This window comes from Melanostigma gelatinosum, assembly GCF_949748355.1.
Source record: "Melanostigma gelatinosum genome assembly, chromosome: 13".
Lineage (NCBI taxonomy): Eukaryota > Metazoa > Chordata > Actinopteri > Perciformes > Zoarcidae > Melanostigma > Melanostigma gelatinosum.
This window is the reverse complement of record NC_136646.1, coordinates 9,431,934-9,442,783: the sequence shown is the minus strand read 5'-3', so window position 1 is coordinate 9,442,783 and position 10,850 is coordinate 9,431,934. Positions and strand designations below refer to the sequence as shown.

The 10,850-nt window shown below is 45.2% G+C and overlaps 2 protein-coding genes across 5 annotated transcripts; one reads left to right on the top strand and one right to left on the bottom strand.

The window, feature by feature from the left end:
* Positions 1–67: 67 nt before the first annotated feature.
* hmox1a (heme oxygenase 1a) lies at positions 68–1,626 on the bottom strand. The gene is made up of 6 exons (XM_079282369.1): positions 1,508–1,626; positions 1,385–1,434; positions 1,183–1,294; positions 866–1,081; positions 517–789; positions 68–377 (listed from the first exon to the last, which is right to left on the bottom strand). Exons 2-6 carry the CDS (start codon positions 1,432–1,434, stop codon positions 222–224), a joined length of 807 nt encoding a protein of 268 aa, XP_079138495.1. The 5' UTR covers positions 1,508–1,626; the 3' UTR covers positions 68–221.
* A 2,041-nt stretch (positions 1,627–3,667) lies between these two features.
* foxred2 (FAD-dependent oxidoreductase domain containing 2) lies at positions 3,668–10,683 on the top strand. Of its 4 annotated transcripts, none has more exons than XM_079281360.1 (10): positions 3,668–3,692; positions 4,567–4,784; positions 4,877–5,182; positions 5,297–5,548; positions 6,256–6,564; positions 6,711–6,877; positions 7,315–7,480; positions 7,931–8,157; positions 8,284–8,454; positions 8,569–10,683. In XM_079281360.1, exons 2-10 carry the CDS (start codon positions 4,570–4,572, stop codon positions 8,799–8,801), a joined length of 2,046 nt encoding a protein of 681 aa, XP_079137486.1. In that variant the 5' UTR covers positions 3,668–3,692; positions 4,567–4,569; the 3' UTR covers positions 8,802–10,683. The 4 variants fall into 4 exon arrangements, with proteins under 4 accessions (XP_079137486.1, XP_079137485.1, XP_079137484.1 ...); XM_079281359.1 differs by lacking the exon at positions 3,668–3,692 and adding an exon at positions 3,718–3,849; XM_079281358.1 differs by lacking the exon at positions 3,668–3,692 and adding an exon at positions 3,765–3,791.
* The last annotated feature ends 167 nt before the right edge of the window (positions 10,684–10,850 follow it).

Here is a 10,850-nt window from a genome sequence, read left to right as displayed (position 1 = left end):
AAACTGATCCTTTGTTTTCTTCAACATAAATCATAAGACGGTTTCACAGTGTGGGATTGTTTTAATACGTTCATACCGATGACAAGTTGAGAATCACTGTTTCCACTGCGATTTGATACTTTTAAAGATGAGACACAATGTTCGGTCTTGATTTTATTTGTTGCATTAATTGATCCGTTAATAAGTGCTGCGTGTGCATATATAGAAAGTGCTGGTGAAATCTACAAGGAGTAGATTCCCAGTCCAATAGTGGTGAGAGCCACGCACAACCCCACGATGGGTAAAGATGGGAACGTGGCAGTTCTGACGACGTTGCCCGCTGATTGGTCCACCGCTTCTGTTGTGACACTCAACATTTTCTGCAAGTCATCAAAAACCTGAAAGAAAAGACAAAAAAAAAAAATGTTGACAGATTCGGTTCTCTTTTTTTTCTGTTTCTGTGTGACTTTTGAAACTATGCCGTGTGCTGTCGGGTGCACACGGTAAATCTGCTCTTCGATTCCCTCCTCCGCTCACCTGGATGTTGAGCTCGAAGGCGGCGACGGCCTCCTCCAGCACCGCCGCCCTCTCCTCCTCCGTCAGCTCGATGCCGTTCATCCGGCTCCTGTACAGCTGCTTGAAGCGGTTGGGGCTGGTCACGCCGGGGAAGGAGAAGAACGAAAGCCCCTCTTGGCTGCTCAGCCCCAGAGATTTCTGGGTAATCTTCCCCAGCACTTGACCTCCCGAGAGGTCGCCGAGGTAGCGCGTGTAGGCGTGGGCCACCAGCAGCTCGGGCCTCTCTTTGCCAATCTGTTCAATAATAAATAAGGGTGTGTCACAACGGGCCTGCGCTGAATGCTAACTCGGCGCCTTCCTCTCCGCTCACCTGTCGTAGTCTCTGTTGGTATCTGTGCGTGGCTGCGGGGACGACCACCCTCTTCCTCCAGCCGGAGCCCAAGAAGTGCTCCAGATCCTTCTCCAGCGTTTCCAGACGGGCCAGTTCCTGAGGGAAGTATATCGGTGCCACGGCTGGATGGGAAGAATTTCTGTCCAGCTCGTCCTCGAGCGCTTTGTAGATCTCGTGGAGGGAACACAACAGGACCTGACCGCCAAGAAGACGAAGACAAAGAGCCGCTTTTCAGAACAATGTAAACATTACGGTACAAAAGCAAAAGTGTGATGTGTTAATTGTGAGGAGCTTACCTTGTACTGAGGCAGGGTGATGTGACCCTTCTGGTAACTCAGCATCAGCTGTGTGTTTTCAGCTCTGACATGGCAGTCCTTAGTGGCTGCTTTGACCTGCTCTGATAGGTCACTGACGGCACAACACAGAAAAAAATGTTTATTTTAACTTTTAAATCATACAGTTCTGTGTTTAAATTATCTTTAGAATAAACTGTCGTACCTGCCAATGTCCCCTGATTCAGTCTTCCTAGCACTCTTCATGGTCTCCATCTATGCAGACAAATGATTTGGTTAAATGCGTTAAATTAAACGCATTTAATGTGAATAACAATGTATAACACACCTGTCAAAAACACTGAAGACTTCTCTCCTTTAGGCTGGTTGGTCCTCTTGTCAGCTCCGCCGAGTTAAAGGTCCACCGTGTCCTCGCGGCTCTCTTATACGGCCGTGATGTGCCACGGCTGCCGAGGTAAATGGGAAGTGGGACTAATGACTCACTTTAAGTCACACACTGCTGAGGCTTAAGCATGACAAAGCAGATGTGTGGATGTTGTGGGGAAATGGGATTTCATGATGTGGCAAAAATCTAAAAAGCGTGGCGTGAAAGTTGCTCCCTGTGATGCAGAGGTCATTATGTCACGTGTGGACCTGTATGTACATATATAACGAATGTCAGAAGGTTTTCAACTTTTTTTTTTAGGTCCAGTTAAATCTCTTTCATTGGTTAAATATCCCACGTCGTCAGAGGCTAAGAGGTGTTCTACACATCTGAACTGTTCTACAAGCCGGTCACTGGTCGACCATACTGCGCTGACACTGCACAATCCTGGGGAATTTCTGTGCCACAAATTATTCATGGCAGACGTGGGTCAGACCGGTCTCAATAATAATGAATGCACTGAGAAGGATTCATAAATCACTTCAATTCAATGCACACAAAAATAGCTCTCGCTGTATCCAAATGCAAACAAAACCCACATGAGGAGATTCACAAATATATTACAGATGCACACTCAAATATGTTTCAATGTAATGGACATCCACTGTACTCATTGGGAGATAGCTTCAGATAAAAAATAGAACAGTGCACATTATAGGGCTTTTAAATGTAACGGGGTATTTATTTTAGACTGCAGTGTGTCCAGTGTGTTTTTATTTACATAAAGGATCTGAATACTTAAACCACTAGAATACTAATGCACAGGGACAAACCATGTGAGTAAATGAAGATGAAAATGTCGATGGAAAATGCTCAAACAAAGTACACATATTAAACTAACATGACCTTTTGTAGTTTATCCCTGAGGAGGGAGGGCTTATGCTGTGGGAGGACACCAATAAATGGCCGATAGCTGATCTGTTGAGAGTCACTCATCTGCTGCTCTCAGGATCCCAGCAGTTGGACAGGAGGATCTTCCAGATCCATGCACTTTCCTCGCGCTCACCCAACGCCATCTACCCAGGGGCGTCGTTGGGCCTATTTTAGGGGGGCTATTTTAATGATGTCATTAAATTAAACTATTGTTTCTCACATGGACAAGTTATTTATAACTCTAACATGCTACATATGTGCGTGCGTTCGGGTTTGTATGTTTTCTCCCCTTTCAAATTACAATCCAATAGCCTATTATCATACTTAACGATATAAACCCACTAGGATTGAACCAATCTATGAGCTGTCTGAAACAATGGATATCCGTGGCCCCAAATGGGCCCCCCAAACAAATTGCCACTCCCCTTGGGGCTGAGCCCCCCGTTTCTTTAAATCCTAGAAACGCCCCTGCATATGGGTATAAGATCTTTAGCAACAAGAAAGGAGCAATAAAGCACAAATATAGTTTGTTTAAACCCTTCATGAAAAATGTATGAAATTACATCATGAAAAAAGATGAATCGAATCTAAAACACAGATGGATTTGTTTGAACTGCAAGTGAAACATGAAAATAGATGGGTATCATGCAACCTGTGATATTAGCCTAATGGTAAAACACATGGCATGGTCATGTTGGGCGGATAGGGGAAGTGTCAGTGTAGAATGTTAACTTTTACACCCTCGACTTATTTTCATCAAAGATGAAGAGACACATGTTACAAAATGAAGAGTATGAGTATTGTGGCCATAAAAAACATGATAAAAGAGCTTTACTTTGAGCTCCATCTCCAGCCAATGTGTGTCACAATGTTTGGTCTCTAGAGTGACATTCCAGAGCCAGGACTCATTCATCACTTTATCCACATTTATTTAGATGTTTAGCCTTCAAAGGCTCTTTTAATGTCGACGAGTTTTAAGAATTTGAATATTCTTATGTAGCAAGTTTATGGATTTTATTTTATTTTTTTGGGTGGGGAAAAAAACAGGACAGACACCACTTGTTATTGAAAGAGGGGCATTTGATTTTCAAATGCGGAACACTTCTTGGGAGTTCATGTAAAATGTGGGACATATTCTACTGCGCTCTGCTCTATGGTATTCTCTAAACACGCCCCGTGTGCAAGCAGCCCTCCATTGGGGTTTTTGCTGTCCAAGGTGAGGAAGCGGGTTGTAGGCTGGTGGATTTTCAGAGGGGTGCACGCACGCACGCACGCACACGCCGTACGATGCACACTAGCAAACATGTATCCACAGGTATGATAGATGCTAAACCACCGACGGTGCGCGCGAGGGATCCACTGAAATAGAAAAGGTGACGTGGACGCTACGTGACGTACTGCGCATGACCCATCACTAGTACTTGTGCGGGAACACGTCAGCCGACCTCGCATCTGGTCGGAGGCGCCCAGCCGCATCCTCGGGACGGTGATACCACGTCGGCCCCGGAGAGTTGGTGGAGTGTCGGGGCTACCGCTGCCGTCTCTCACCGCGTTACCTGTTCCGAGTCGCGGTGTTTACCTGTTAAGCTACTCGTTTCGTTTGACGCCGTACTAAGTTAGCGCTGAAATGTCCGTAGCTCTTGTGCGCCGGTGTAGCGAGTTGTAGTTCTTCCAGGTATCCCCGTAGAGCCGGACCCATGTACAGCGCTACACCAGTTTTAACGGCTCCCTGATTCATAGCCCACATGTGCATGTAGGCTAGGAGTGGAATAAAAGCAGTACAATTATGTTCAAGACAATTTACAAACAACTCTCAATGAAAAAACACAAATATTTTACGGTTAAATGCTGTATAGGTTTACCAAATTATATTAGCAGCAGGATGTTAAAAGCAAGATCCATATATATTTTATTCAATTCAATTTATTTTCTATTGCCCAAAATCACAAATTTGCCTCAGAGGGCTTTACAATCTGTCCCGGGACCCTCACATCGGTACAGGAAATGAATGGATTTTATTTTCTGATTTATTTATTCATGCTGTCCTGTCATAACTCACACTTTTACCACATTGCCTCACGTCCCAACAGGTAATGGATTCGAACCTTCCTCGTCTGATCCTCTTCATCCTGATTGGCTGCGTCCAGTGCTCTCCTGACGACCGCCACCCCAACGGCCCCCGCCGCTATGACTACTGTGTGCTCGGTGCTGGGCCCGCCGGACTGCAGATGGGATATTTCCTCTCCAAAGCTAAGAGAGACTACGTCATCTTGGAGAGGAACTCCGGGCCGGGCAGCTTCTTTAACAAGTCAGGGCGCTTTGTGAAGGCGTGTCTTACGTTACCCGTCTCCCCTCCTGAGTCGCCCTTTGACACGGGCCTTCCTCTGCTCTGTTTTCAAGGTATCCCCGGCACAGGAAGCTCATCAGCATCAACAAGATCTACACGGGGAGCCAGAACCGAGAGTTCAACATGCGCCACGACTGGAACTCGCTGCTCAGCGATAGACCTGACCTCCTGTTGAAGAGGGTGAGCAGGGAGTTCTTCCCGCCAGCCGATACCTTCCCGGTCTACCTGTCCATGTTTGAGAAGGAGCTCGGGTTGAGGGTCCGGTACGGCGTGGACGTCGGGAGGATCAGGGCAGTGCGGCCCCCCGAGGGCAGAAGCTACATCCTGACCGACCAACATGCATCGGACTACAAGTGCAGGTAGTTTGCGCCACACTGAGCCTGAGATGATAGTTAAACTTTTGTTTTTGATTGTGAACTGCATCGTGTTGTACCGCTGTCCTCTTTCCCCCCCCCCCCCCCCCCCTCCCCCAGAGTCCTCCTGGTTGCCTCGGGTCTGTGGGTTCCTCAGAGGGTTGAGTTTGTCGGTTCCGACTTGGTCGAGGAATACGAGTCCATCTCCACTGATCCCGAGGACTACAGGGACCAGGCCGTACTTATTCTGGGAAAGGGGAACTCGGCTTTTGAAACCGCCCAGAACATCTCGGGAAGAGCAAAATTGGTGCACATGCTCAGTTCCAACCCTGTTCGACTGGCCTGGCAAACGCACTACGTCGGAGATCTCAGGTAGCGCCAAAGATTTGGTCATTTCCGTTGTCTTGTTCGTTATGTATTTTTTATAAATTAAGAACTGAATGTTAAACTGCATAACGATGGAAAATTCTGCAAATGGGTCTCGCTAACTGCTAATGACCGATGTGACAGGACAAAGATGTCGCACAAGAGGAAACGGTCTTTTTAAGAAGCATTTTAAAATAAGATTGTTTTTCGACCATTTACAGTGTTTTTAAATGCAATAATTACATAAATTATATAAATATTTTATGTTGTTTTTACAGAAAATGTGTACTGTTATAAGTGACATGAAAGTAAGTATAAAGTGTGATATTTAACCATCATTACAGGTAGTACACCACCAGTGCTGTCCTCTAGTGGGACATAGGGTCCTGTGGTGTGACACACGTAAAATAACCAATAATTAGTGCAGCAAAGTTTTTACTCAACCATATAAAAATAAATGTCTGACAATGACGATAAATCAGATGTTTTGTCATAATTTGTGTCGCACACATTTACGGCACAAACCGGTAAAAATGTTCAAAACAACAGTGAAAGAATTGACAGAGGTAGTGACCCCTTATATTTTCTCACATATCTGATTTCACACTTTTAATGTTAAGTGACCGATATATATATATATATATATATATATATATATATATATATATATATATATATATATATATATTTAAATTTTTTGTTTTTTCATCCAGAGCTTTGAATAATGAGCTTCTAGACACATATCAGCTGAAGTCCCTGGACGGGTTGGCAGAGATCCCCCTGGATAAAATAGCCATCACTCAACTGAAGCAGCAAGGCAGGAGGAGATCGGGCGCTAAGAAGAAGGGACAGTTCTACGTGACGTTAAAGAAGTACCTGCAACACCAGGAAGAGAAGAACAGTTCTGATGTGACGGGAGAAGAAACCCCAGGTTATCACATTGACAACTTCTCTATGCGAAAGCCTTACGACCGGGTGATATCGTGCCTTGGATTCCGATTCAACTTCAGCATATTTGACAGGTATATATAGACCTGTGTAACACGGTGGGATTATAGTGTTGTCATAACCTGTACGTTAAGTAACACGCTGCCTTGTCAAAGAATGCCCCTCTCTTGTATCATTATTACTATGTGTGATGAAGCTGTTTTATTCATGTTCCCTCTAGCTCCGCCCGCCCGATGAACAGCGACAACGCTAAAGGGAGGTTGCCGAGGCTGACGGCCTGGTACGAAGGGGAGAACACGCCCGGCCTGTTCGTGCTGGGAACCGCCGCTCACTCCAGAGACTACCGCTTGTCTGCCGGCGGCTTCGTCCACGGTTTCCGTTACACAGGTGAGAAAGTCCAAACAGATGTTTTGTTTGTTTCGTGGCCTTTAGGGCAAACGATGCTTCGTGATGTTCGCAGCGTGCTTTCTGTCACAGCCTCTCAAATGTGGACCATGAAACACTCGACTGCATGGGGCGCAATTGGAATGCATACAAATTGGGCAATTATGCATTTAAAGCAAATAAATCTCTGAAAGATCTTCGTTTCAATAAATGTCTGTTCTACTATCACAGAATTAGGTAGCACGGTGGAGATTGTGCATCTGAAGTATTATGAACCGAGTGTCTTTTTTCGACATTCCCACGACTTACCAACACTGTCTGGATTTGCCGCCAAAGAGAACCAATCTTTGGAATTATAACTTACAACTAAAAAACGAAACAATTTTACATTATGGTGATATTTTAACACACTGTATGATTATATAATTTTTTTGCCACAGTGCGCTCTGTGCACCGTGTGCTTGAACAGCGTTATCACAGCAACCCGTGGCAATCGACGCAACTGTCGACGGCACATCTGCAGTCGTGGATTCTGAAGCGGATCAACGAGGCCTCGGGCCCGTACCAAATGTTTGAGGTGCTCGGGGACGTTATCCTTCTCCGCGGGTAAGCGTGTGTTGTGTTGATATCCCCAAACCACTTTAAACTGGCTTCTTTTAATGAACGTGAGAGTGCAGTCGCTGGATGCAGAGCGAGCCAAATCCTCAGTGAGGAGACTTGACACAAAGCATCTCTTTTACGACATCATTACTCGGCATCACCTTTTTGAAGTGTTGACCTACTTTATCTTCATGAGTGTAAAAGGACAAAATCTAAGTAATATGTAATTCTAACAAGCAGCGACTGTCAATCCAGGCGATGCCAGAATTAACAGATGTTTCAATTGCAATAACAGGTTATCTGTTCATATAGATGGATAGATATTATTAATGTATGAGTAGCACTCCGTTTATACTCATTACATGAAATGCTGCTCACCATCAGCATAAAAGCAAATGTACAGTTATTCCTGTTTCGTGCTCTGTTATGGTGCTTTCTTCTCTCCTTCACTCTAAGCTCTCACTGTGAATACGTGGAAGAGTTTATACTCCAGGCCCTGCCTCAGTTCTCCTCTCTCTCGGGCCACGAGGTCTCCAACCACGGACTGATAGTTCTGGTCATGCAGTACGGGAAGAAAAAAGTCGACAATTTGGGGCGGGGCCGGGCTGACGCAGAATGGACCACAGCTTGGAAATCCAACTTTCTGCACCCTGTTTTATACTGCTACGACCAACTTCCCACTGGTGAGTAGAAATGCTGTGCCGTCAAAAGTGTATTTTGTTCGGAGTAGAATTACTGCCGTTTTGACAGGGAACGAGCTCTGAATGAAGCTTTATGTGAGTTTTTATTTATTTATTTTTTTTCCCCAGAGGAAGAAATGAAGCTCCGTCCCTCCGGCTGGCCTTTGCCAAGGCCCAAGGCGATTCATCACGTGGTTGAGGACTTCCTCACAGAATGGGGGACTCCCATATCTCATATCCAGCCACTGCGGCGCTTCTTGGAGCACTGTGTCCAGACTGACCTCAGGACCTTCTATGCCGGTAAAGCTTTTTAAATTATGAATTACACACTGCTTTCTCTATAAATTATGTTTTGTGTATTTATTCTATCATTAGTAGTTTGACTCATTCCTTGTGTTTTCTCATGCCTTTCAGAATCATGCTTCCGCGCAGCCCTCACCCACCGCAAGCCGCCGCTGTTTTGCCAGCACGGGTACTTGAAGCGGCAGGGTGTCGCTCCCAACAGTCAGCCGTGGCAGCGCGATCGTGACGCTGGGCCGATGCCTACTGAGCGAGATGCGGGCACATCGGGGGCGGATCCCGCATTCACAAACTACCTGGCACAAGCTGGAGCCTCCATTTCTTCAGGACTGAAACTTGACTTCTGATTGTTTTGCCCAAGCGTGTTAAAGGCAAGGTTGGTAATCTTGAGAAAGTAGCAAGTACGTTCGATTCAACAAAAAATAATCCAACCACAACAAATTCAGACAAATCTTGTCCAATGAAAGTAGCAAGCGGCGCTCTAAAAGGTCCTAAATCTAGCAAGTAAGTCGCCACGTTGGCGACACTGAGAGCCCGCACTTTAAAGCCCACCTCTAAAGCTACCCCCCCCCCCCCCAAAATGATTGTCATGAACGTAAACAAAGAACATGGATGTTATAAGTTCTCACGACTGTTAAGCTAGCGGTTTGTGGAAGACTCTGGTCAAGAGCAATGAGTGTGTGGGCAGAGTATGCGCAGGTAAGCAGGCGGGTAGCCCGTCCAATCATTACATTCGAGCCGAAAGAAACGATTGGACGGGTTTATTGCGGTCGCCCGACAGCCACAGAAGAAGATTATTAAGCCTACCTTTAAAGCTATGCGCGGCGCAAATTCATCGAGCCGCGTATTCGCGCCGGCAGACTTTTTGTGTTAATTCGCGCGAATCGCGCGGAGAGGGGGCGGGGCTTATCGCCCTGAAAGCCATTCAACTGTCCGCCATTAACATGGAAAAAATAACTTTCTGCTTAGTACGTGTTGTGGAAGTCACAGATATCCCGGGAAACTAAACGTCGTCATGTCTGGTTCATAACATCGTCCAGAGGAGCTCCGTGGATTTTATCGAAGTGTCTTCCCTGTGTCTAGCAAGCCACAGGTCGCTGTTTACTACAGCTGTATGAACACAAAATAAACTGATGTGGCTGTGATTTAACGGCAATAAACTGACAAAAAGGGACTCCGAAATAACTACGTAATGATGCCGATTTGTACTTTTCTTCTCAATGGAGCTCTGATGGATCGGTGCTAGGCTATGCTAATATCGTAGCAGCTCTACCAGCACTCAATAACGTCATGTAGACGTAAATACGGCAGCGTCTATTCATTGTTTGTACCGTATGGTTTACACACACACATGTATACACATAGTTTGGTCCGGTCTCTGTTGATATGAGGTATCGTAGAGCTCTGGGTGAACACAGACGGCTACAGGATTTATTTCCTGATTCAACAACGGCAGGAAGTCAGTGATGACAGGAGAAACATCTCAACGCTGATAGGCTATCGCGCTGGGGTGTAACGCAAAGTTGAAAAATTTCAACTCACGCGAATTTGCGTCAATCGCAAGTTCGCGTCACTCCAGTCTCATCGCGTCTGTGCATAGACTTTGTATGTAATCTACTCGCGCGAAGAATTAGCGCCGCGTTTGGTGTGAACGCACCTAGACTTGCTACCTCTAGCACCCATAATACTTCCCTCCACAAGACCAAATATCTTAACAGAATACCATCAGTGGTTCCCAAAGTTTTGGGCTTGAGGCCACTTTAAGGCAATTTACAAACTCTTGTCTGTTGTAAATGTGACTTGACAAATTTAACCAAAGAGTTAATGTCCTTTTGTTTATTTTGATAATGTTTAAGGGTTCAAAGAAGTGCCATTATTAAGCAATTCATTAGAGTACAGCAAAGATTGGAGGAAAATCTGAAAAATGAAGTGTAACTTTGAGTATTTCCTCATTTGGTAATTATCTCACGGCCCCTCCTACTTCATCATCATGTGACTAATTGGGGACCCAACCCTCAGGTTGGAAACTGCTTATCACTGGAAAGGCACTTTCTCCCTTGAATGTTTACATATTGTGATTCCTAACACAATATCTACATACATTATAGTATGCCATTTGAATCTAGTTCATAAGAAGCTATATAGGTGGAGGGTGGGTGTTTATATGCATTGTACATTTTTTCTGATTATACCTGATGAAATGTATATTAAAGAATGATTGCAAATGTGTTTCCTGGACTATTATTGATTTTGTTTTTACAATGCGCATGCGCGAAGCTATATTCGCGGTTCAGCACAGAGACTGTTTGATTGGCTTCCCTGTTGCGTGGATTCTATTGGACAGGAGCTAAATGAACAACACGGAATCTGATTGGTCATCACTGCGCTGGCTCTGT